At 42.9% G+C, this 27,907-nt stretch overlaps 1 protein-coding gene across 1 annotated transcript in view; it reads right to left on the bottom strand.

Moving 5' to 3' along the window:
* grm8a (glutamate receptor, metabotropic 8a) overlaps positions 1-27,907 on the bottom strand; it is a gene marked incomplete at both ends in the record, with an annotated part of 181,082 nt that overhangs the window by 53,035 nt on the left and 100,140 nt on the right. The window contains 3 exons of the mRNA XM_079184052.1: positions 3,397-3,534; positions 5,732-5,886; positions 6,337-6,472. Coding sequence (XP_079040178.1) covers positions 3,397-3,534; positions 5,732-5,886; positions 6,337-6,472 — 429 coding nt within the window. The remainder of the gene's footprint in view (positions 1-3,396; positions 3,535-5,731; positions 5,887-6,336; positions 6,473-27,907) is intronic.

Here is a 27,907-nt window from a genome sequence, read left to right as displayed (position 1 = left end):
GCTTATGGCTCCTGTCACAACCAATGCTAGTCACCGGTGGAAGAGATCCATTGATGGACCCAGGTCGAGAACTGTGTGAAACTTGTGTACGTCCTGTGTGTGTGTGTGTGTGTGTGTGTGTGTGTGTGTGTGTGTGTGTGTGTGTGTGTGTGTGAGTGTATCGCTCTGTCAACCCTGTCCAAGTGTGTCTGTGTCCATTCCAGAGTGAGGAAATGTAGGCTGCATAGAAGTAGGATATTATGATTTGAGAGATCAGTCAGAGTCACGACGGGTAAGACAGAGGTGCTGCGCCGCATTCGCTTTATAAGAGGAGCAGTGAGCTCATCCATAACGGAGACATCAGCGCAAACAACCAATCACATTTGAGATCTGTCATGTATTTGATTGTATATTTGAACCTTTATTGTTTGAATCCCATTTTACTCCCGTTAGGCGCAGATCCTGCCGACTTATTGTACTCGGGGAACAGACCAGAGCAAAGCCAAATGCCATGAACCACGAACCGTAAATTGCATTTTGACTTATGGCATTTGTTAGCATTGTTAGCATTGTTAGCTGCAAGCCACTGGCTAGCCGTCGCCATGTTGAGAGCCGATACATACGCCCTCAATTTCCTGTGTCGCCCCCTTTTACTCAAAACAACTGTTTGACTTTGATGGACTAACTGAGAATACATATCTCAGTTAACACATGTTCTTGAAAAGGTGCTAAATTTGACATTCAGCGAATTAATATAGCAGCAAACCACTATTTGTAATTGAAAAACATAGTTGAGTAATGGCTGCCTGAGCAGAGAATAAAGATGTGTAGTGTAGTGTGGCGGCAATCCCTCAATCATAGATATGCTCTGAATTTAGAGTTTAGCTCCTTTAAAAAATAATATCATATTTCACTGAGTATTCTGTGTCAGAGTTCAGGTTCGTGGATCAATACAAAAAGGTACGTGCGTCTCTGAGAAAGAGAGAAATACAGAGCTTGTACATAGTATATACAGCAACAACAAGGCCGGTGTGACTTAAAGTATCAGGTCAAAGTATCACATTAATTAGCAGAGTGCTTGTGCACCCATTGGTGATTTTATCTGCAGCCACTGAGCATGTAAGTGTTTGTGAGCATGTACAGTCGGTGTGTATGTAGGCTTATCTATGATATGGTGTCTGCCTCAGTCGGCTTCCCCTCAGGCATCAGTTTTACCCGACTGCACGCTTTCAACACAACAGTTTTATCCCAGTATCCCAGTTTTCCTGGCTGATGTGCTTACGAGCATATCAACCACGCTTAAGAGAAAAAAAGGGCTTTTTACTAGACTCAGAAGTTGGAGTGCCTTGGATTTTCCTTTTCTTTTGTGCCCACTCTTCTTTTTTATGAAAGATGAAATGATAGTGATGAAAGTTGGTGTAACGTGCATGTGTGTAGCCGCAGTCATGACCATTCAAAACATCAAAATGGGGGTTTCTAATTTCCACAGAACAAAATATGCATTAGCTTTATGTAGCTCATTTTGCATGAGAATAAAGTTAATAGGATATCTTGTGGGTAGGACTGAAAGACAGAAAACAAAAGTATTGTATTTGTTAGAAGGTGATGCACAAGTCATATATATATATATATATATATATATATATATATATATATATATATTATTTCTATTGTTTCGGCAAAATGAGCTGAGATTCAGAAAGAGCTGTGTTCATTCCCATTTCCTTTTGTCAATATGAAAGATTCTCATTGGTTTAACCTCTAATTTGTATAATATATTATTATAATCATACTGATTTTACAAAGCATGATTATGTTGTATAATATATTATGTTACAATATTTATTTGTCTATGTATCACATTTCTGCATCCATTTTTCAACCCCTCTTGCAGTTAATCTTCCTATTTGCACTTGTCGACATTTGCTCATTTTCTACTCGTCCCTCTCTCGGCCCAATAAAATGCAACAATCACACCATTTCCACATCCTCCCATCAGCTGTGTCACCATGGCGACCTTGAGCAGCAGGCTGCTGATTGGCTTCTGTGTTGATGATTTGGAGGTTGTGACCCCCCAGCACTTGGAATTAATGGACTTTGTCGCACGAATACAGGCCACGGCCCTCGACACATGCACGCCCACATACACAGATGCCACGGGTAGTAATAGATGGTCAATGGGAGTCGCAGACCTTACAAACCTAATTATGTGAATTAATGGCGGGTGTCAGCCTGGGGATACTCACTGTGACACACACACACACACACAAATATACAGACTCAATCGCAGCAGCACGACTTCATACAGAACCTAAACCGGAAAGACTCGTATGTTCTTTATCATGGACATACATTCATACAAAGTCCATTGGCCCTAATGGCGTTTTTTGTACTTTGAAAGTGCACACACAGCCCTGTCTAGATGACGTACACACACACACATGTACACACAACACAGGACACACATGTAACTCATCAGTAGCAGTGCTTGGCCTTTGGTAAAAAATAAAAACAAGCTGCAGGCATTTTGATATGACAGCAAAATGCAGGCCAAACCATAATGAGCATCGCATATGCAAAAACTGACAACAACAAGTGCCTATTACAGCACAAATACACACATACTCTATACACACACACACACACACACACACACACTCCACTGAGGAGACTAAATTATCGTATATACAAGAACAGACTATTTCATTTCACGATTAGCTTTGAGTACACAAACAATTGTTCTTGTTGAGCTGTATTGCTACTTGGAGTCTAACACTGAGTGTGGTCTGATTTCTAAGAGTACTTATTAGAGCCACCAGTGCTCCCTACCATCAAGGAGGTAAATCTGCACAGATTTTTGTGGACTGGCCTAATTGGAAAATACCAGAACAACCGGTTGCTTTTTAGCGTGAACTCGTTTCTCTTGCTGTTAAATGTCAGAGAAGGCTCATAGAACATAGTTTGGCGATTGTTTCAGCCGGAAGCTACATTGATGGGCATTTAAGCCCGTCCTTGATTTGCAGCAAGCAAAACAAGAAGAACGGCACCGAGCAAGATGCAAGGATCTGGTTGTTGTGGTGCTCGGATGAGAGAAGACCAATTAGAACTGACCTCCTGCCTGATCTGTTAGAAGGTAAAACTAACAACCCTCTATGGAGCATTTGAGTTAAAACTCCTCTTCTCAAATTGGCAAATGATTTGTGACAGCCTGTTGCGTAGTATAAAATCCCACTCCAGCTAGGAACATTTATATCTCTTTTTTTTTGTGTACTATGGAGCGATCCAAACAAATTCAACCCAATGCATTTGCTGAAATTGCTAGTTTGGGTAACCAGGCATTTTGAGTTTTTCCAAGTGGTGGAAACAATGGTGGCGACTAACTCATTAAAAGTCAAAAGAGAAAGAGTAGTGTCTTACCTGTGCATTTCTTCAGGCTGCCGGGTCGTTTACCATGCATACCCAGCTTACAGTTGAAGTTTTCCTCCCAGAATTCGGCAAACCAAACATTTCTTCTGTTGTTGGACAGCGAGCGGCTACGGAAATACCGGTCAAACGCTGTAAAAAACACAGACGAGTAAAAGTTTAAAAACCTAGATGAAGCTGTTCAACAGCATGATCTTGTTTAATGGTGTAATGTTAGGAGAACACGGAAGCGTAAGGTGAAAAGGGATTATTTTCCACAGAGCCTGTGCTAAAAAACGAGATGTTAATGGCGGTGTAATAAAGCTTTGACTCCCAAAGGCATATGTTATGAAAAGCCAATGGATCTCAGGAATGACTGAAGAGCCATTTCTGCAGAGCCATCCAGTTTGGGAACGCCTATCAAATAATGAGGCCGATAGCGGGGAGAGCAAACATTTTAGAACGAGCTTCCGCCGCCGTCTACGTTGGCTACTTGTCCAATTTAATAAGCAGGAAACAGGGAAATACCTATTTCTCCACTCACAAGATTGAAAATACCTGTCAGAGAATGGCAGGCTGTGATAAAGAGATGGACGAAAGAAGAAAGAAATGAAAGAGATAAAAACACTCATTATACTTGTACAACTAGTTCATAGCACAATTAATTGGGAAAACAGCTTTTTGCTTTGTTGTCTGTGGCAAAACTGGATTTTTTTAGAAGATGTTTTTCTATTGTCATTTAGCTTTTATTAACATCACCAGTGGTGTGTTGGCTACTTGAATACTGCAGGAGTTATTTGTTTGTTTCCATGTCCCTAAGGTATGCCCCTAGATGACTACAAAGAAGCATTTACACTCATTTCCAACACCACTGGGATTGCAGCTCAGGGCAACACAGTGCATGTGAAACAAACCATGGAGGATGGGTAAATCACCGGGGTCTATCAGACTGACTTGGACAGCCTGTGCGATGCCAGACCCGCTCTAAAAGGTGACAAGACCAGCCTTGATTAATCTCCTCTGCTGTCAGAGAAATTGGTCCTGTGTGCACCTGTGTCGCTCAATTGCCACTTAGACTGCTGGGAACAGTGGGTTCACTCACCGTGCAGCTCAACAGGTAGCGAACCTGGGATCACAAGCTTCTCATCATGATCACAGATATGTACGCTCGTGAAAAACACAAAGCATTTGTGGTAATGTGAGGTTCTTTAAAACGACATTTCAGTTTAGGTCTCGTGAATTAGAAAAGACAATTATCTCCACCAATTGTTTGGGGACCCTGGACTGTCAACAGTCCCTCTGGCTATTTGATTAAGGGACTGTGTGAGATTTGGGGAAATGCGTTTATTTGCTTTCTTGCAGTGAGTTGAATGAGGCGATCAATACCAGTCTTTGTGTTACACTGCAAAGCAAAGACTGCTAAGCAGCATTATAGCCGGTTTGTTTATTCCATACAAAAAACCAAAGTGTGAACGACAAGTTGCAGATTTACTCCCAAAAGAGGCGGGAGAAATGATATGATGGAGGAGTAGACTTTCTTCTCCACATCAGAGATGAACAAATAGAAGAGAATTTGGGTAAACTGGATTCAATGGAATAAATATGACATGCATTAGAGATGATTTCATATTTGGTGGATATTTGCTTTTCTATCTCAATAAAAAAGAATTACAAAAAAAATGACATTGGAGTTGAATCAACACCTTTGTGTCAACAAAAACTGACCATTTTAAGCTTCACAGAGGTAGAATCTACTGCATGGTTATTGTACTGCATCAGAGCGTCGGGTGTACCTAACACATCGGTACAATTGCGGCGTATGCGCTCCTCATTAATCCTGCGCTGGTTCCGTCTCACTCACGGCTCCTCTGTCTATTCTGAAGACCCGATAGAGCGTTGCCTTATGTCGACCAGCCAAAGCTGACTTTGATTCATTTAAACTTCTCCATCGGCTCGTTCTCATACCGTGCCCGTCTTCTCTGTCCCTTCAGGAGTCAATTATCTAATAGGGAGCTCTGACAGGGAGCAGATGAGGATATCCTCCCTGGCCTAATGGCAGAAACTTGTTATCCGCTGGGATCACGAGTCAGGGAATGTGTGTATTTCACTGTCTGTTCCTGGTCTTTCCCCCTGTCCCCTTAAGTTGATCTATTAGACTTTTAACACACACGCACACACACACACACACACATCAGCTTCCTTTCCTTTGTCACACCTCCAGGTGTGAGGAAAGAGTCTCAGTGCGGATTCAAAGTGTTGTTCATATGTTGTGAGTTACTGACTGTGTACGGTATGTCATATGGTCATGACGTCACTGTATGCGTCTCTGGTTTTCTTCGTGCACTCTTACCGTCTACAGATGCCCGTTTGGGAAGAATCGTGATGGCTCCCTCGGCCACTTTCTCCTGGCCAATCACAGGTGAGATTTTGGAGCCCCAGCTGTCCGAGCCCACCCACAGGAAGTGACCAGTCTGGTTGTTCCTTTTAGCTGCATCCAGAACCCGTCTGTTTGAGAAGAAGAGCAGAAGATTGAGGTGTTTGTGAAGGTTAGAAAAAGAACAACAAAATGGGCTCTGGCTGGATCCTGTTGCCCTTTTGAAGCCCCACCAACACAGTCAAGTCCCTCTCCTCAGTAGCTGTACCATGGTCTAACAAACAGCATCAACTAATGATGAAAAGAAAACAAACAGGAAATAGGACAATTCAGCTTAAAAAGCACTTTTACTTCCCTTATTCGATCAGTCCTTTTACATCAATGCTCTTATAACTGTCTTGAAGGAACAGTCCGTTTCTCATTATTGCTTTTAACTCAAAGCGGCATGTGGGCTTCTTTACGTCATTATTATAACCAAAACACAGCAGAATATGTCACTCGACCACATGTAACAGTGAAGGCGGCAGAAAAACAATGGAGCAGTGGCAGCGGAGGCGCTTGTTTAAGTGCACGGCACGTACCGTATGTCGTCCTCATTAGCGAACATGATGACGGCCCTGGCATTGGAGGTCTCCAGCAGGCGTCTGATGATCTTGTCAAACTCCCCTACTCTGGGCTCCCTGGGGATCTTCAAGGACTGGGCGATGCACACACCACCTGGGACAGAAAGAGGGACAGAGGAAGAGGGACAGAATGAACGATCAATATTTTAGTCAATGATTTGCATTTCTTCATCTTGTATTCATCACTCAAACCGACGTAGTTGTTTCTCTAAATTTTATTAAAATGCAAATCTGAACACTTCCTCTGGTGCATGCAAGTTGATGCGACTTTACGCTTCCAGCAGCGTCAGCACTTTTGAGTTAAGCATAGGAATAAACTGGATGGTTAGTAAAACGGCAGAAAGCCACCATCAAAAATTCAACTTCGGGGAACGCCAACATACCACGGTAACAAGCAATAAGACAGGCATTATCTAAAATATATGAGGATCACATACCACATTAAACATTCATGCCAAAACACATTACGAAACAAGAGTCTGAGGTTTGGAGCGAGATGATTCACACGTACTCGTACTCTTGATGGCTGGGGCTATGCTGCCCATCAGGACGAAGCTAATTCTCATTCACACCCATTCATACACCGATGGCACAGCCATTGGGAGCAATTTAGGGGTTCAGTTTCTTGGCCAAGGACACTTGGGACTCGAGGAGGCTGGGATTGAACGGCCAATCCTCCAATTGGAAGACGACCCGCTCTGGGGCCGCCCCCCAAGAAGAGGTGAACCGTTTGAGACGCAGGAGGACGGAGAGGAACGAACAGAGAAGTTAGAGAAGATGCTGAAAGGTGAAGCCGAAACGGCATTGAAGGTAGGAGGTGTCGACAGCAAACAGAAATAAAACAGCGCGAAACAATGGTTAAAAGATGGATGGAGCAATATTATGATAATGAATCGCGGCACTGTGCTGAAACGGCCGCTGCACCCAATTCGCACTCCTTCATGCTCCATTGTGGAGGACAAGAATGGCAGTCACAGCAGTTATTTCACTCACAATACGTGATAATTGTTGACCTCGTTCTTTCTTCCCCTTTCTCTGCCTTTTTCACACACTCACTAACAAAAAGAGTGTGTAATAGGAAGGGGGGGATTGGAAGGTTTTTGAATGACTCAGTCTCTCTGCTCACACACACACACACACACACACACACACACACACACACACAGCATCCAACATACCATCTTTGCACTAATCCCGACTCCATATTTAAGCTCTGTTCTGTTAATTAGCTCTGCCTCCTTACATCATTAGCTCAGCTCACGGTGTAAAGGTGTGCGTGTAATGGTTATGTTCCCGTTAAACATTGGCATTATCCTTGTGCACAATAAGACCGAGCGTGTCCGTTTCTTCCCGTGCGTGCGTGTTAAACGTTCATCGTTTGTCCGCGTGCGTTTGTGAAAGCGTGTGGGAGGGAGAGTGAACGTCGTCCCCTCTCCTCCCCCTGCCTGTTCTAGCCCACTTATTGAACATCTGTACAGTCTGTTGCTTTCACTATAGTACTCCCCTCAATCACACACACACACACACACACACACACACACACACATGCATGCATTCTTACCCATGCAGACGCACGCACACCAGGGTGCGTGAGTGACAGAACAACAAATACTCATTAGCCCCAAATTAAAAGCCTCTCTCGGATAATAACTACAGTGACAAAATCTGCACAGGCAACCCCGTCTACCCTTCAAACTATACAAACCTGGGAAGTTCGGAATGATTTCTCAAGGATAATCACCGACTTGATTTACACTTTTGTGTACGTGCACACAAATAGCGCATTATGAGGAAACAAGGCACACACAAGTGCTGATGTTTGCATTCTCTCCGCCATTGTCCTTGGACCAGTATACAAGTGATTCAATCTTTGTTTTATAACCTCCTTCCCGTCATCAATAACTGTCCCCATGGAGAACAGACTTCCTAGATGAAGACGCTATCAAATTATATCTGTGCGTCAACGTTCACACATACTCACAGACACACCTAACCTGTCAGTTGTTCCTCCAAAATTTATTGCAAACCTAAAAAAAAAAAAAAAAACACAAAAAAAAAGCAGCTCATTAAAAGCGAGCGTCAGTTATTAGTGCGCACCTTCGCCACTCCGTTGAAAGGAAAGCTGTGAGGTTGGGTCAGCAGAGACATCTACGTCTTTTACCTTTTTTTTCCCCCCAAAATCACTCACTGAACGTCTTGTTGAAAGCAGAAGTTGTTAAGTAAAAAGCAGGGTTTGCAAGAGAGAGATTCAACATCACCACACTCCAGATGGAGGATTTGCTTCCCACTGCAAACTAGAAATGGATTGACAAAGAGTGATGGATGACAAAAGTCTGGCTAACAATAATACCAAAGCTATTTTTGAGGCCAATGCTTTTGAGTTGCCTGTGCAGGCATCTCAGATACCTGACGCGGTGTGAAAGCTTTCTGTCGGCCAAATGTAATGACTGTAATTCTGCTGCCGGTTCGTTTCCCGGGGCAGAAACAGTGGCTGATGACAGCAGATACTCATTGCTATGTGAATAAGCTGAACAGTAAACACATGATTTGGCAGCCAAAATGTCAGTATTGTCATTTTCTGAAAGCGTTTAAATACGATTTAGAGAGTTAAGTGGGCAAAGCGGTCTCGACCCTCCAAGAAGGCAATCACCTTTGTAAGAGCTGGGGAGCCTCCATCTCCAGCCAAAAGAACATACGCAGGCATCCTGACCTCGGCAAAGGACTGGCAGCCGTTGGTGGGACCTCGAACGACAGCTGAAGTTTCCCAGCCATGCTGCATCCACCACCCTGCGACCGGTCATTGTCCTTGAGTCCACTCAGCAAACTGTGCCGCTGAAGCGGACAGTCATCGCTTGTTCTGGACAAAACTGTTTCGCTTCATAATGTGGCTGATTGTGACAAAAACTGGATGATTGTTTAGAGATATATCCCACGCCAGGCAAACTAATGGGAGACCGGTTAGACATTTTTCTTTATTCACTTCAAAAGTAAAAACAACAGTCTCAGCTCTATTGGATCACAGTAATAGCCAGTTTATTACGTAATTCAGCAGCAGCTGCACAATAATCTACAATGGGCTAGTTGAATTATGGGCGCTATATCTGCTGAGCTACACCGAACTCTCACTTTATCTCTAATAACCTGATTATTGAGGCTTTGATGTGGAATGTGAATGTCTGTGTGTGTGTGTGTGTGTTTGTAAGAGTGTGTGTGTGTGTGGGCATTTGCAACTGCCTGCCCCCACTGCAGCTGTTAAAAACAATATGCAGGTTGCCAGTTGCGATGATAAATTCAATGTTAAGTGAATCTAGCGCTTCTCCAAATTAAACCCTTATAGTCTGTAATTAACTCCATTCTGTTTAGAGATTAAATTCAATCTGTTTGAGGACTGGAAACACCGCTGTCTCAATGTTTAATTAACAATCTGCTTCCCTCGCATAATCTCCTCTCTCTACATCGTTGCATCTATTAACCAAAAGAGACACGGATCGGGAGTACTACTGTGTAGTATCTTGTTCCTCTCGGTTTCCTCTCACCTTCAGTTGGTCAAACTTTTCAGGGAGCAGCGTTGCTCTCCAAGTTATTGAAAAGGTGCTCGACATGAAATCCAGTGCATGCCTAGTGCCTTTCAAAAGGCCCTCAACATGGCGCAGACGGCTCGCAGCTAACGGTGCTAACAGCAGACGCACGCGCACATGCCCTAACAAGCGTTAACATGTAAACACGGCTGTGTCAGCAATGCACAGAGAACACACACACACACACAGAGGGAGAGCGACTTCGTTCTCTGCTCAGGTAGACATTACTCCACTTTATCTTGACAGAGCAAATAGCTGTTTGCTGCTATATTAATGCTCAGAGTATCGTACAGAGACCCTTTAAATAATGTGAGAAAAAAAAAAATTGCACAGTACAACTATTATAGGAGTATACAATGAATGGCACCACACTCTCTCAGTCTCAACATGAGGAACCAAAACTGGGAGAAAGATGCATTAATAAAAAAGAAAAAGCGATGTGATGCAGCCGCCGATGGCAGCTGGGGAAAACTCAGAAACTTGGGAGAACTACAATTACATGTATGGAACAACTTGGTGACCTGTACATCAATCCTGGACCATAAGGAGCTGCTACAGACAACAGATTATTGATAGTTGTAATCACCTTGAGTAATCACCGTCTGCTTAACGGTAAAACCCCCATACGTCTTCTGTTTCACCCTACGACTCATTCATCTTTGTTTTTGCAGTCACTCCATGCAGTACCCCAAACACGTACTTATACACTTCCACTCTGCATCCTTGCATCCTGTAATGTAGTTATACCGGCTTGGGATACACGCAGACACGATGTGGTTCCCCCTGCTAAGCAGGATGAGTAATGAGAGTAACTTTAAAGCCATCGCTGCCACTTTGCAATGGAGTGTGTGTGTGCGTTATATGTCTGCGTTAGATGTGAGTGTTGTATCAAATGAAAGGAAGGTAGTGAAATCAAGGTCCCTGCCTTTCATGATTCTTCCATTTAGATTAAGCTGCGTTGCTGTCTGTCTTTGAAGTATGTGTGTCGCTGCAACTCTGAGACGGACACACCTCGTCATCCAATGTGCTTTGACCAATAAGGCTCTGTGTGCCCTACAAATCCACATTCATTTCTTCCTTCAGCTTCATGAACATTTCTTTGATTTAAAAGACAAAAAAGACAGCCCACTTCATTCATACCCAGAGAAACACCTTCGGGCGAACTGTTACTACTGGAGATTTCTCACATAAAACAGACAGCAAACACATGCACGGCACTGATTTTGACACTTTCTTTTCTCTCCAAAACCTCATTAGCGCTACTTAAAAATTAAAAGTTGCGCTCTGCCTCTCTATGTACTTTGTTCACGGCTTGGAGCGCTGCAGCTCGGGCCTTTGAAGTCACGGATTTATGTGTGTGTGTATGTGAACGCGCGTGTGGCTTCTCACACGTGCGCGTGTGTGAATTTGCCGACGCTCACCGATGAGCGTTTTGCTTTTGCGTCCATTTGTGTGCACTCCAGTAACTACGTGCACAACACAGATGCTGGCTGTTCCCCCCCCCCCCCCCCCCCCCTTCTCCTTCGCTTGGGTTTGGATGATGTGGTGCGGTAAATATTGTGTTCGGCAGTTTTTCGCTTCCAAGTGGAACCTTCTCCTCGGGCTTGCTAATGAATCATTGACAACACCCACGGAAATGCTGTCCCAGGATATGTACATCCTCCCATTAAAATGTGCCTTAAAGGACGGGCTTGAGAGCCTCAAATGGACTTGGAAATGTAAGATGGTCCTAACCCGAACCCAAAAAGATGCTGCTCAGACCTTAACAAAGCCTGAGGTGGAAAAGCGTTTGTGAGCCCATAATGGACTGAAGCTTGAAAATGATTATAATTTGCTGATAATGAAACACTGATTAGGGAGAAATCTACAGAAATGTAATGCACTTTTGGTAAATGTTTGTTCGATTAGCGTGGCGTGAATGCACACCGAGAAAATGATGAGCGATGCCTCCACACAGCACTGTGGGGTTATTAGAGTATAAATTGGGGCAGCAGTTTGCATCAGCAAGTGGGTATTGGATATTTGCAATGATCTACTGTGCACATAATAAAATGCTTCAAGTGGTGCTCAGACAAAAATGCAATAATTTGTGGTATCTATCTAAAAAGCTAATTCAAACTGTTGCCTCAGTATATTAGAGCGGAATGTATTAATGGAGCCACTGGAGTTACCCGTCAGTCTGCTTCTACTTTGGGTCGTTATTATAAACACTGCAGAAATCCTCCTCGCCTGGATTCTGCATTGAGACTGCAGTGGAACCAACAGTCCATGTTCATCTTTGTTCAACTTTGTCACAGACCATCACTTATAGCAATACCATGAAGCTTATTTGAAACACGGATGCCAACTCACACTTTTGTCATCATTGTTTTATTCAAAAATGTCCCAATTGGAGAACACTTTTAAATCCCTCTATATAGCATTCATTAGCATATCAAGCTCAACCTCATGGAGAGTGTTTGGCTGGAAGAGCGTTCAGTCTTTATCACACCTGCTCACGAGTCTCACCACGAAGACTCCTCCTGCTGCTGCTGCTGGAGGAATTGTGGCTCCCAGGAAGACGATCACTGTACTTATTGGCGTATGATTCATACAGAATTAGAAACTATATTTGGGGGAAAACATTTTTATTGGGACAAACTCCTGTTTTGGGCTTACAGACAAATATACTTATTTGGAATATTGATTGTAGCTGCTAGAAAAAGCAATTGCAAAGAAATGGATTGAGGCACCTTATCAATAGAAGACGTATAATATGATTTGTGATGTCTTTATTTTTGCCCGAAATGCCCTTCTTACGTGAATTTATTTTTTCTTTATCTCATATAAAGCACCCCATGTTCTATTTGTGTGCGCTATAATTGCATTGCAACATCTGAAGAGCTGGATCCTTCTGTAAAGGTGAAGACTAAAGATGACTGTGTGCTGCTGTAATGGGACCCTAAATAAAGGAAGAATGTAATAAAAATAAATAAATATATATATATATATATATATATATATATATATATATATATATATATATATATACTACAGTAGTAACCAAAGCAGATAACCCTTACCATCCATCTGCGCTGCACTTGCATTATTTAAGGTAATAGCGATGGCGGCCATTGCAAATACCACCGTTCCTGCTTGCCCATCTGCATTATTTATTATTGTAGACCTCTTACGTCAAGCATCGGTACTTGACACAGTGACAAAATGGTAAAATTATTCCCTCCTGGGTTTTGTTCTTCTCCATTGGCTGATGATCAGTATTTTGTCAATATTATCTATCGGTGCTAACGTTGCAGGGCAGAAGCCCGGCAGAATGATCGATTTAAAAAAAAAACAGGACTTTGAATTTTGTTCAAAAATACATTGCATACAAAGACAGGCTGTGCCGCTAGTACTGCACAGAGAGAACAGATTGGACTGTGTACAGACCAAGACATCTTTCATTATTCCAGTCTGTGTGTGTGTGTGTGTGTGTGTGTGTGCAGGAGTGGGAGATGCAAGGACATAGTGAGAGTGTGTGTGTGTGTGTGTGTGGGGGGTGGGGGTGGGGGGGTTTGGAGGTTTGGAGTAGGGAGAGTGAAAGAAGAGAAAGACAAAACACACACAAGGGAGATAGAGAGTGAGTGAGTAAGACAGTGAGAGAGACAGAAGCTCTTGGCCTTTTAACGGCTCACTTTGCCCACCATCCCACAGAAAGTGTGTGTCTCGGTTTGTGCGTGTGTGTGTGTGTGTGATGGTGTGTGTGTGTGTGTGTGTGTGTGTGATGGTGTGTGTGTGTGAGTGTGTGTGTGCGGTAAGGGGTGAGATAGCAGGACTTTCTTCACCCCCGGAGTCAAGCAGTCTAGCTGAAGTCAGCACATGCTCAGGTCTGAGTGGAGATAGGTGGACACCTACTGCATACAGCATTGTGTGTGTGCGTGCGTGCGTGCGTGCGTGCGTGCGTGCATGAGAGAAAGAAAGAGAACCTGGTTGTACATGTTTATGTGCAGTTCTCCTTAGAAACCAGCCTCTTCTGTAGTCCAACCATTCCACCATATCATACATGCAACTATTGGTTCGTGGGGCTCTTATCCACAAGTATCCGTACAGTGCGAGCATCTCTTCATTGCTTGTATGCAGAGGGGAAAAGAGATAAAGCAAGAGGGAATGTTATGAACTTTGTAAATTGTTTATCGACTTAAAAACAAGGCCGTACCTGAATTCCATTGGAAAATATCTCAATAAAAAATACATTTATGAAAGTGTAAATACTGCAACGGCCACCTGAGTTTACTTCTTGACACACCAAGGAACACATTGAGTAACTAACTTATACTATTGTCATGTTAATGTCTTTTGCCCACCTAGTGGCTATAAATGGGACATAAAGAAAAACGTTTAACATTTCCTCTGAGGTAGATTTACATACCGCAAGCTGTAGTGCAGTAAAAATCCACATGAGACTTCAGTAATAGCTGCATCTGAGCCAGTGTCAACCACGCACATATATTTGAGCTATTCCTCAGTGGAGCCGCTTTTGAAAAGAAGCAGCATAATGCGGCCTGTGTCTGGATTCCTGCCCCGTCTTCAACTGTCTATTACATGATGAACTGTATAATGAGGGGATTATACTTCTGCAAAGATACTTTGCAAACATCTTTGCAGAAGTACAGAGTGTAAAAAATACGAGACTTAAATGACACAAACTCCTCCGATTGACACGGATTGACAAGCATGTTCCAGGGCCAGTAGCAGTTCACCATGAGAGATGTGCTCAGAGTTGACTGCAACTCAAGACTAGTTCTGCAAGTCCTCAGGCGTGAAGTAAGTCAGTGCATGTTGCCAGTGAGTCGCCTGACCTTTCCGCCACCTGTCACGCACCGCCAATACTTCCAATCAATCAAATTAATCCCACTGGCTTTCCTGCCGGATGACGGAGGACTGGTGGTGGAATCGGGGTGGGACAGATGAGAGGAAATGAGACGGAGGAGAAGGGAGGGGAATGAAGGATGAGTGGAGAACGGTGGTCGATTGGTAAGGGAGTAGGAAAACACGGAGGGAATATCAGGAGGATGACACGGCGGGAAGGAAGAAATGAGGAAAGGATGGAGAGATGAAAAGATGGAGAGAATAAGGCAAGGTGGGAGGGAGATAAGCAAGGGATGATTGGATGTCAGGCCACAGATAAAAAAGCACAAGGTCAACGTTAAGCTCAGAGATCACAAAGAGAGAACATGACCACTTCTCTGTCTGGTACTCTCTTTTTACCCCCCACCTCTCTCCCTCTCTCCCTCTCTCCCTTCTCCTCTACTGTTGCGAACATTCCCTCGTTTGCCCGGAGAGGAGAATTTTCTTTCATTTCGGTGGCATCCCTGTCTCTCCTACACACACTATCTGACTGTAATCAGACATCCAATTACAGCAGTGCCCTCAGACTAGGGCTATGTGTGTGCATGTGTGTGTATGTACATATGAGTTGTAGCTGTGCAGGTTTCTTTTTACACACACACACACACACACACACACACCAACACACACACACACACACACACACACACACACACACACCCACACACACACAGTGAGTCAGATCCCTGATGATGCCTGTTACTCCCCCCAAGCCGAGATGCCCTGCTGTCCTTCAGCTCACGCCTTATGATGAAGGGGATGAAGGATCTCACATGTTCAAAAAACACACACACATCAATACACACAAACTCATACAGATATATAGCAAACATCCCCAAAAAAAAAAAAATTGTTCACGACAGATGCAGAGAGCAAATGCTTAAAATACAGACGAACACTCATTCACAAACGTAAAGGAATAAGCGAACACACTTCAAACACACTTCAAACACGCACTGAGGATGAACGGGGATCTGATATGCGTTGCCGTGGCGTCACACTCCCGACAGTGAAACGGATGAATGAAAAACCAAAAATGTCACTGAAACTGCTGACCTTTACTTTGACCTTTCAGATGACCTATCCAGAGAAAGGACAAATAATTTGTCTTCCAAATGTTCTCCTGTCGCAATCAAAACTGCAAAAATATCTACATGCATATGCAAATTATTCTGCATTACTCGAGTATTGACTTCATTTCTCTGAATGGGAGGTATTTAGGTGATAGTAAAAGATTTGATCTGGGATGTTATACTTGCTTTGGATGTACCAAAGATTCAGGACGTGTGGGTTTTTGTATTAACGTTGACTCGTCTGAACTATGCAGAACTTGTTTTATTGACAAAAGAGTGGGTGGAATTCTAGGTTGGAAGTTTGTATATTTGAAAGCAGGACGTGTGCTTGTTGTTTATACTTGTTATTCGACACATCGGCACAAAAAAAGGCTGCTTTGTATCCATATGTACATATATGCATACATTAGCATTTAGGAGTTGAGTCAATTTATGTTCGCAGAGATGTCCACAGCAGGAAAACTGCTTTTGATGATTATCTATAAAAAGTGAATGCGCTGTCATATGATGTGTTGTTGACGGAAGGTTTGGTGCTATCCGTGGACGTTGTTTGTGAGATGTCGCACATTATTATAATATCTCAAAGTATTTGTACAAAATGACATTTCTTTCGTGTCGTTATATTTGTGATATTTGATATTGCTATGTCGTGTTGTCCCATGTGTGATGGGCGAAATAGTTGGCACGACAGGGAAATAAGCTAACTAACTGAAGGCCCATTAAAACGCATCAGCTGATATTCTTTCAACACTGACAGAACAGTAAATATTGTTCACAGTAGTACACACACATATGCACTTTTTACATGTTCCTAATGGAGGATAGTTTCTGCATCTGTTTAATAACTCTGCAGGACAAAGTGCTTGATGATTCTAACTGTTCTCACAAACAAAACACACCAGACAGTAACAAATGATATCCGTCCTTTCCAAAGTAAGAGCCGCCACTCATTCAGCCAGGCTGGAGCACAACAACGGACAGAAATTGAATTCAGAGCAGTTGTGTTTTGAGTACACAGACACATTCTGTTGAACAGTTTTAACAATGTTCATCTCCGCCAAATCAACAGAATCAGTCACCCAGCAGTGCGCAAACAGCTGACTGTTAAATGAAAACTGTGCATCATAAGCTAATGTAGTCATTTGTGAGGGACAATTAGAGTGTTTAAACTCCATACACACTCACCAGCACATTAAATATGCAATAACAATTTCATCGATAAGTCGAACGTAGCCCACATGCGGCAGAGCAGCCAGCCTATAGAAACTTCAGCCAGTAATTTGTCCCTGTTAGAATCTGCCAATGAGCAGAATATATGGGCCACATTATGGTTTCTGAAAAGCGATGACGACAAAAGGCTTATTGCGGGTCCGATAGCATCTGTGTGGGCAAACATGATGTCTGAATGGCAATGAAAAGAAAAGGCCTGGCTGCCTGTGAATACATTAAGGGTCGTGTTTATGCCCGTGTCTGCTCTGCAACAGGCCCTCACACCTGACACTGACAGAGGCTATTGTGCGCTATGCTAATGTGTCACTGCGATCGGATGGGTGGGACGGCGACAACCCCGTGAGCTTGACAAATATTGGCAAGATCTTCCTTTTTTTTCTCTTTTTTTTTAACAAATGTGAATATACGGATGTGAGTAGTGTTCCCAGAATGTATCTAATGGGATGGCAGGTATTTTTGTGTGGCTCCATTAAGAGTGGTGGGAGTAAAATTCATGTGCCATGATGTCATATTTTGGTCGGGCTGCGTATTTGTTTGTGTGTGTTTGGAAAAGTGTCGGTTTGCATCTTGAGGATTTTGAACAAAACCCGGATTTGTAACTATTGTTTCTCGGCATCTATTGGCAACCAATGAGCTGACATTTACAATCAATATGGCTACTATTATGCTAATTGCAATGAAAGTGAAAATAATATATGTGTAGGTCAAATCAATGTGTTAATTGATGTACGTCTATTATATCCAGTTTTTTCAATGATGTTAACATTTGATTACATCTACATCAGCTTCACCAGCATCCACCTATGCATAGACAAAGGGTCCAATCCAATACAGTATGCTGTTTTCATCACCTGCATGCTATATTGCTGTGAATGCACTATTGCTTTGGCCAACTCTGCCCCGTGCATAGATTTTACCCGATCAATACGTCTTGCACAAGAGGTATTCTTCAGGTATCGACATGCTCTCAAGTTGGCCTTGGCCTCTGCTTCTTGCAGCATCAATGGACACAGAGTTTACTGCCAAAAGCTTCAATGACAATATTTAAAAAGATAAAATAAAATAAAGCTGTGCTGTGCTGTGTAGACTTACATCAATCAGAAGGCTCTATGTTCATGATGGGAGGAGCATAGAGCGGATTTACGCCGCTGAAGTGACATTTCCGACAGACATACAAAAGGTTTTCCTCCCGTCTTCAAACATTTGATATTTTGGTGACGTTTCCCTGAACTTGACTGTACTTGCGTAGGGGGAGAGCGGGGGGGGGGGGGGTGGCGATAATGCAGCGGAGCAATTTCGGTGTTGAGGATTATGGTGATTTGAGTTTGCGCTGCGTACCTGCTCAGATCATGTCTCAAGCAAGTGGAATAAAGTGCAGTGAAGGGGATGCACATGTTTGTTGCCAGGCAGCCAAATCCCTCTCTTGGTGAAGTATTTTCCACTATCCAACTGCACCACAGACGCGTCTGCTCATTAGACTACAGAAAATAGTGTCCGCTGTCTGTGTGCTCAAACACTGGGCAATTCATATGCAAAAATAGAGCCGGTATGGAGAATTGCTTTTTATCTACTATTGTATTTTTTTTTAAACTATTTTGCAAAATGGCAAGAAAATAAAGCAGAGAAGGAAATTCCAGGCTTCTCGGCGTATGTGCACAGCTAATCTCGCATATACTACTGGACCAAACTGCATCATATATGCTGGTGCTCATTAATGGCTGCATGCTCAAGGACCTCTCGCGACTGCAGTGACTCAAACTTCCTCAAAACGCCCAATTATTGCCTGTTTGATGCTGCCATTGATTGACTGCTGGCTCCTCACTCGCTACCCTTAACCGGCCCCCAAGCGGTTGGGGCCGCAAGAGATCACACAGCCGAGTGCATTGCTGCTTAAGACACTAGAAAAAGAACGAAATATGTACTATACAGGGTGAATATATAGAGTTGGTGTCCATTAACAGACACCCTGCCCACCAATCATGTACTTCTTTCTGTTTCCAAATCAATTCTTTAAACTTCCCTCTGTCTTTATGTCATTTCAGCCTTATTCAAACACTACTTGCTCTTTCAATGCCCCTCTGATTGTATCTCTATCTCTATCATTATAGGCCTTTTACCACATGTAATTTATTTCGCATTCAAAGCTTCTATCGAGGTTTTCGAATGAAGCGTTTGAACGTCTTGCGGTCATATTTTATGAGGTCATCAGCCTGAAAAAAATCTTTTAATTTGGGGGTATTGTGGTTGTATAAATGTAATTTATGGTGCTGTTAGATTGCTGCTAGACCACCTCATTAAAAACGTGTGTGCTACCTTTTGTGTGCGCTAACAAAATCGTCAAAGAAAATGGTTAAATACAACAAAAACACACTGGAGTTATTGGACATGTCTGGATCGCATGAGTTGGAAACAATTTCACACAGCCGCCACCGCTGGAATCTAATTCTACAAATAGTACAATACTAGTCTTCCTAGAGTAGTCTGATCTGTATCTACAACATGCTGACGGGCAGAAAAAGCTGCGCAGCAATCAAATGTTGATTTTTGAATTAAAATGTCTATTTTCAATGCCTCGAACTATTCGATGCAGCCCAGTATCATCATCTATTTCTCTTTTACTCTCATCCCTTCTTTTTTTTTCTCCTCCTAAGCTCCCAGGGAGGTTTTTAAAGCATGTTGGTGTCCATCCTCTGTCTTTCTTCTTGACACATCCCTCCATCTTTTCCTTTCATGCAATCAGTATCACACTGCACATCCACTACCTACCCTCATGCCCCCCCCCCCCCCCCCCCTGCACCATTCCTCTTGCTGCCAAGTCAATATGTGTCTGTCTATCTATGCTCTGACTTTGTCTACTCCTCACCCTCAGGCAGCAGGCTTTGTCGTGCATTCTTTAAGAGCTGAACAAGTTTTGAATGTTTGGTTTTCTGTGGCGATCCCCTGACTCGAGAGACAGAATAACATAGTGTGAAAGATACAGAGATGGACTGTAATTTGTCACAGGTACACAGACAACAGAACACACTTACACATCTGCACTTTGCTTTGCGTGCTTGATATCGAGCCATTTGATTGTGCATGCACGTATGTGTTTGAGTGACGAGGCCTGTAGAAAAGGGTAGGGAGACATAGTGGAGTACTTAATAAGGTGAGTGAGTTACAGGCAAACAGAGGCAGGGGTCAGAAATATACTCTGGGTGAATGAGCACGCAACAAAAACACACAGGAAACATCCTCTGCCCACCACGCATGTAACAAAACATAATGGAATTCAAACCAAAGGACATACGCAAGCACCCGTAAACACACACAAACGTATACGCATCTCGTACGCGCACACATTGACACTTTCAACCTCAGCCAGTCGAGCATGTTAGCTGAAGAGAAAGGGGTCAGCGGTGATGGTTTCACAGTTCAGTTAAGAGAGCAGTTAAAACAGTACGACTGAACCCTGAATGGACATCATTGAGGGATCACTGAGTGGAGGAGAGGAGAGGAGGAAGCTATTATCGACCAATCTCCTCTTTTCGTTATTTCAATCATGTTGTGGAAATAAACATTCCAATTATGTGGTTGCAAAACAACCAAAAAGTCTTTTTTGAGGATATTGAGTCAATATTTATAAAAAAAAAAAAAAAAGGTCCAACAGCTGGTAGTTCCCTTGGAGACCAAGAACAAAATCGCTAAAAACATTGCTGTACCTGCAGATTTCAAACACATTCACATCTGCACACAAACACATCACCTTATTAGATTTCCTGTTTGAGAGAGAAGCAGGCAATCAATCTGGTTTCTCTCCTGGGTTACTAGAAATTATTCCCTCTCTAATCGTCTATATTTCTTTGAAAACATCTCCTTCAAAACTAACTGTATATATTCAAACTGATTAGCCGATCGCCAGCCAGCAATCAACCGACCACCAATCGATCGCTGCATCTCCAAAAGAAGAAAAAAAAGGCCTTCTTTGTCAAACAATCATTTCAGAAACCCTTTTTAAATATACAGTACACGACTGGTGATTTGTGTTGATATCATTTTTCTAGGATCTGTTTATTATTAAGCCATTTTACTAGCCATGTGAGGCTATTAGAACGATTAGTAACTTAAGTGTGTGCTCGTTTTCGTGAATACTGATTTCACATTTTCACATTTGCTTGCAGTAAAAAGTCCAAAGGCCACCTGCGGCTTCCAAACTTTATTTGAGGTGTCGTTAGTTTGCATGGCTGTGCACCTAGATGCATCTGACGGAAGAAGAGCTGTGCGAAAGAAATGATTAGTCATCAAATCCTTATTGCTTGAAAGTACTTATGTAAAGTTACAATCCTCTCTCTTTCACTATGTGAGGGTCTATACAGTCTGTCGGTGGGAGGACTGTGTATGAGAGCCCAGGAGGGGGGGGGGGGGGGGGTGGGGGGGGGGTTTTTTCTTTTCTCTCCGTTTCCCTTTAAGAACATCAAACGTGATCCGTCTCTCTGCTGGGCGCCCCTTGACCCCCGTAATCCGGGAAGTGCAAGACTGATCTGCTCCTCTGCGGGCCCCCATGCTGCTCGGGGCCAATCAAGTGGCCACATAACACCATTACTTCAGCCCTCTCCCATGCGGGGGATGTCAGCACCCATCCATCGATTCCCTCCCTTCTTTAATCCCCCTCTCGATATTCATCTTTCCTCTCTCACTCTCTTACCCCCTGCATTCTCTATCGCTCATACCTCCCTCCCTCTCTCTCTCTCTCTCTCTCTCTCTCTCACTTTCTGCTACTATCGACTTCTCCCCATCCCATTCTCTCTCCTTCCACCAACCAAAACATCTCTCCCCCTTTTCTTCCCTCCATCCCGATCTCACCAGCCCTCCTCTCTCTACAAATTCCTCACCCATCCATTCCTCCCTCAAAGGCCCTTGCGGCCAAGGCTCCATAATGAAATCTCAGCAAGCCTGATTGTGTTGATTAAAGCTGTCAGAAAGGAACTAAGAGAGGAAAAATACAGCCGCAACAGGGGAAAACAGGGGCTCAATGGTGCGTTGCCAATGCCCTTGTTTCAGCTGCTGTTTAGCTTTTCTTCCTCTCTGTATTTCATCCTGTCTTTCAGTCTCTACCTTTTTCTTTCTTTCAAGTACAAACCTTACCTCTCTAATCGGTCTCTCACTCTTTCCGCCCTCCATCCCTCATGTTCCCTCCATCCATCCCTTTCAGGGCAACCAGCAGCTCCTCGGAGGAGTGTTCAACATCCCCCTGACCTGAACTTAATGTAATTCTGTCAAACCGCATCTGCTTCTCGGGCCGTTCTCCTCGAGCCGTTTCTAACACACCTCAGCGCAGAATATTGTGTTAGTGTTATTGGTCACGAGACAGTTATTGCACTCGAAATAATAGACACGGAACTGTTCCGTGCTCACAAATATCCAACTGTCAACATTTTTACGACTAAAAAGAGGATTGTTAGCTGGTTAAAAATAAACAAATTGTGGCTATTTTTTACCCAACTGTATCGCAAACCCCATCGAGAATCCAGACTTGATATGCAAGATGTCTTATAGTTTTAATCCTGCCAAGGTTATTTTTTTTTTTTTCCTGAATTAATGTTTCATCAGGTCTTAACATAAAAGTTAGATTAAAACATGGAGCAGTTGGTTGGGCAGCCGATGGCCTGTCCACGACATTAATTCTCACATTTAGCCATTTTTATTTGAGTGACTAACAATAGCATGGTCTCCTGCATATTACTGCGGGCACTCCATCGCCTAAAACAAGGAACACCTCCATAAACGTCAGAGGAAATTCTGACATTTTAATGAAATATAAGTCTATTAAGCTTCAGGGAGCCGTGGTGCTACATCACACATAAAAAAAAAGCTATGTTTCTAACGAGTAAAACGTTTAAACAGCCATATATACGTTGGCGGTGAGATGCTGCATCGGGATCTGAATTGGTGATGGATTGATCAAACACAGTTGAGTGTTGAGAAAAGTAGAGGCATACAGTAAATGCTTAGTACCTCCACTAACCAATTTCTGGGGGGGGGGGGGGGGGGGGGGGGCGCTGCATTGGATGCTCCAGAAATTGTGCTTCCCATCACCAGTATATGAAGCAATAAAGTGAAAGTCAAGCAGTAATTCTTAAAAAAATGACTATGATTCCAATTCGGAGTAAGCAAAACAGAAGCTGAACTAAGGAAGGACGTAGGAAGTTATTTTCAATTTGATGATAACAGCACGTTAGAGGAAGTCGAGGAGGAGGAGGAGGAGGACAAAGAGAGGGAACAATTTAGAGGAGGGAGTAAATTGTCTGTATTTTCCTCACCCATGCAGTGTCTAATAAATATGTAAGCGAGCGCGACTCACTCTATCTCAGAACCACAGGTCGGCCACAGCGTATTCAATGTGTGCGCACGCCACGGAGGTATAATGACTCGCAATTGTTTACAAAGTATGGATTTGCACTATATGTCAACACGCAGTCCGTAAATCTAGATACTAAAATATAATGAAGAGATTTAGTATTGACCCAGGATGTCGAGCACATTTTAATGCAAACGGCAAAACAAACAGGGAGCACACAAGCATGATGCGTGTATTCAAAGTAGTGGTGCAACGGATCACAAACCTCACGGATCGGATCAGCACAAGAGAAAAAAAAGAGATCCCTGGTCACGTTTTTTTTCATCATTCATTGATCATTGATGATCCTTATTGGCAGATACAGATCCGTTTGCTGTTTGATTGTAGTAGCTGGTGTACAAGGCTCCATCCGTCCCAAAAATCATTTAAACCGCTCTAAAGTCAGTGTAAACCAAAGTGCTATCCTTTTTCTTTGTTATAGTTATCTATCGTGGGTTTTTTTGCTTCATAACACAATTCAAATGATTAGGAAATTAAAGATAGTTGTTCTGTGGATTAAAACAAACCATTAGTAGTTTTAATAATGTATTAGAGCTGTTGTAAACAGGTCACAATCCCCTCTCTAATATCTATTCAAACAACTGTATTTATTCAAGTTTACAATGCAACATTATCAGAGATTGATGACTGGAAAAGTAGAAATGCTGACGCCCTGAACGCATATTGTACTGACTATTGGTGGATAACGATCGTCAGTAAAACTTTATTTCACACTTTGATGGTTAACATTAAACTGTAATAAATCTGCTGCGGTTCACACGCCTGCCGAACCGCGAGAGGGGATCCGTACGGATCACGGATACAGAGTGGTCCCTTACACCACTAATTCAAAATATAAAACACACTTACACACTGACAACGCATACATATTTTTATTGTTACGCCATATATTTTGTTTATTTTAGAATTGCTTTTATTGTTTCTGTTTTTACCATGTAAAGTGTCTTTGAGTACCTTTTAAAGCGCTATAAAAATAAAATGTATAATTATTACATCAAGCCCCACACACACACACACACACAAGCACAGGAAGAGGATCGAGTATAATCATTACCAGGCAGACCTGGAAGGTGTTTTCTCCAGACGCTAACCTTCTATTAACATATTAACAGAGAGACGGGCATATGACAGCCTCGACATGGCTACGAATCAACCGTTTCTCTTTCAATTACAAAGATGACAGAGGAACCGCAGGCAATCTAGCCCGACATCTACAAGGGGTCCTTTGAGGAGGCCTTGGAAGCAATCTGCCTGCGTGCCCATGGCAGATCATCTAGCAGCTCGTCCAGCTGGGTGAGAAAAAAAAAAAAAAGAGTTTGAATTTTGCCAGGTTCTTTAATGACGACAGTACGAAACAATCAGGGATTCTATCACTTTGTAATAGATTTTAAAAGTGCTGGAGGAGTTGAAAGTTAGGCGATGAAGGCTTGTTAAGTGCTTCTCAAATAGGAAACGTGGTGTAATGCCAGTGAATATTTCAAGATAGGTCGATTTGAAATGAACCCAGCAGTGTCACTTCAGGGGTAGCAAGGTTTACATTTAACATTCGAGACACATTTTTTAAACTTATCAACACAGAATTTGAGACAAATTCTGCATTTTCACTTCCATCAATTTCACAGTAGATGAGACTTTTCCAGACAACAACACAGCCACTGGACAGAGATGGATGATCAAAAGACTGTGTGGGCACAACATTGAAAACAAAAGTTATAATTCTGTCCACCAAACTGCAGCAGCGGCTGCAAACTTTACAAGCATTTGCAAATTGACAGGAACCAGACCAAGACAATTGACATGAGGGACACTGTTACACTCTCATTTACATTCACAGTGCAAGACGGCCAGTCGTTACTCTTACACGGAGCGACTCACAATGACTGCAACACCAGCACAAGCTTCAGCTTCAAGAATGACAACAATAGGGAGCTGTTCAGAGCCCCAAATATTTATGTTCAAAACAAGAAATGGATAAAGTCCCCCGAGTTTCTCAAGATGCTATTAACATAGAGAAGTGTCCTGTGGACAAATAAGAGACTCATTTATTTCTAACAAGACAGGATCCAGAGCAGGAGCGAGAAAAGGTTGGACTCATTTTTTTTTTTTAACAAAGATGCATTGATTTGGTGTATAATTACAGACATGGCCGCGACAAAGCGCTCAGAAAATAGATGCTCGGGTACTCATGAACTGATGATTCTCACTGTGTAACTAGGTTTTCTCCGTCTTTTGGGATTCTGTTTCTTGTCATATTACAGTTTTTAATCTTTTTTTCAATATCAAACAACTCGTTGATCATTTGTTTGAATTCAAGAATTAATAATGTAGTCGACAGTGATTTGGAACAAATCAGATCACATCTTGTGAGAGTCTTCAAATTGCTTGTTTTGTTTCACCAACGATCCAAAATTCAACTTTAGGAAAACAGCGAGTCAGATTGAAGCTGATATTGACCACATTTAGAGGATCAGACGCAACCAATCCATATTAAAACTCCTTCTTAGTCACTGTTGTTTTAAATTGTTTTGTGATTCCTTTACAGCATGCAGTAACATCAGACAATCAGCAATCCCGTGTGCATAATATTGCAGCAGCTATTATTCTGTCAATCGATTGCAATCCTCACAAGAGCCCCGTTTTTAACAGTGAGCATCACTCAATACATAAAAAGTGACTCTTCGCTTTCAATTATTGTAATGAAGTGATGATTAAATAATGATCAGTTCAATGCAAGGAGGTTCCAAATTGGGGGAAGAAAGAGAACCAGTACCTGATCAGTATCTGTCATCGGCCAACACCCTGATTTGACGTATTGGAATCATCAAAGGGAGTGAAAAAGTCAGACAATTGCGTCCCTATTCAATTTACTGTGGTAGAGAACATAAAGAGGCGGCAAGCGACCATTACCGAAGCTGGAAAATGACAAGATTGTTCAAAGTTCATGTTCTATTGTCAAAGACTAATCAACTAATCTCTTGATTAGTTGTTGCACAAATCATTTAAGAAGACTATTATGGGGTTCCAGTGATCGCAAGCTACTGGAGGTTTGGCACCTGATACATGACGGCCGAGGGCTGCGATGCGTCTCGACCTTAGACTCATTACATGACCGTGGTCCGCCCAGGCAGTCAAGTGATTCTCCCACAAAATAAATCAATAACTTGATCAGAAAGTAATTTTGAGGGTTATTGGTGGTCTGGGTAAAGGGTTGTTTATCAGGAGACCGAGGTACAGGAAAACACGTGACCCGGGCCACTTCTGCAACAGCCAGAATCAATGGGAGGACGATCAGGGAAGATATTGGCAACATGAGAGCAGGATGAGCAATACTCCCCTCAGCACAAAACAATTGATAGGCAATCTCTCTCCCAGCTACATTCAGGAGAAATGAGGGGTTTCACACACACAGACACATGCGGTCAGGTTAAAAAGCAGGTGTAAACACCGGGCATCTCCACTGAAATAGATTCCAATTTCCTCTTTAATTTGGGGAAGCTGTCCCCAATCAACTTGCTTAACATCTTAAGTACTGTATGTCCCCAAATGTGCACTGTGACAGAAGCCCACACACAGCATCCCCTACATAGTGGTTACTGATTTCTCATAAAAAGGGGGGAAATAGTTTTCCCTTTGTTGTCCCCTTGGCAGCTCTTATTCCTTGTTGCCAGTGAGATGGCTCCTGGCTAGTAAGTAAAGAAAAGGAGAGGAGCTGAAGAGTGGGAGACAGGTGGAAGAGTGGCAGGGGGAAGGAAGGGAGGAGAGAGAGATGTATATAGGACAGAGATGAGTGAGGGCGGAGGCTTGTAAAAGACATAAGATTCATTAAGTATTCACACTGTGCACTGGAGAGCCTCGCAGTAAAAGTGAGAGGTGGGGATTAGAGAAGAGGAAGAGGCGGGGAGAGGCAAATAACGACGAGGAGGAACAGGAAAAAAAAAGACGGTGGGAGGAAAACGTGAATGAGAGGAGCAGCGAAACCCAAAAGATGGCGGAGAAGCTGCATGACACAAAAAGTGTGCAAGACGGAGAAAGTCAGACGGCGAGAGAGAGAGAGAGACAACCTCAAAGACATCAAACGGAGACAGGGAGGGAGAGGGTGGGCGGATGTGGGCGAGAGAGAGAGAGAGAGGAACAGCATACATCGGTAATGCGGGGAAGAAGCGTGGTTGAGCGAAAGAGTGAGACAGCAAAAAGAAAGAGAGAGTCAGGCAGCCAGGAGGAGTGTTGCGGTGCCATTAAATGCCAGCTGTATGCCACTGCAGTCTCTCTCCTCTCATCCCTGGCTGTTTGAGTTATCACTGTGTCTGCTACCTAACGCACACACACACACACACACGCACACACACACACACACACACACACAC

The sequence above is a fragment of the Pholis gunnellus genome (genome assembly GCF_910591455.1).
Source record: "Pholis gunnellus genome assembly, chromosome: 22".
Lineage (NCBI taxonomy): Eukaryota > Metazoa > Chordata > Actinopteri > Perciformes > Pholidae > Pholis > Pholis gunnellus.
Note: the sequence above shows the minus strand (reverse complement) of the source record. Positions and strands in the feature narration are given on the sequence as shown.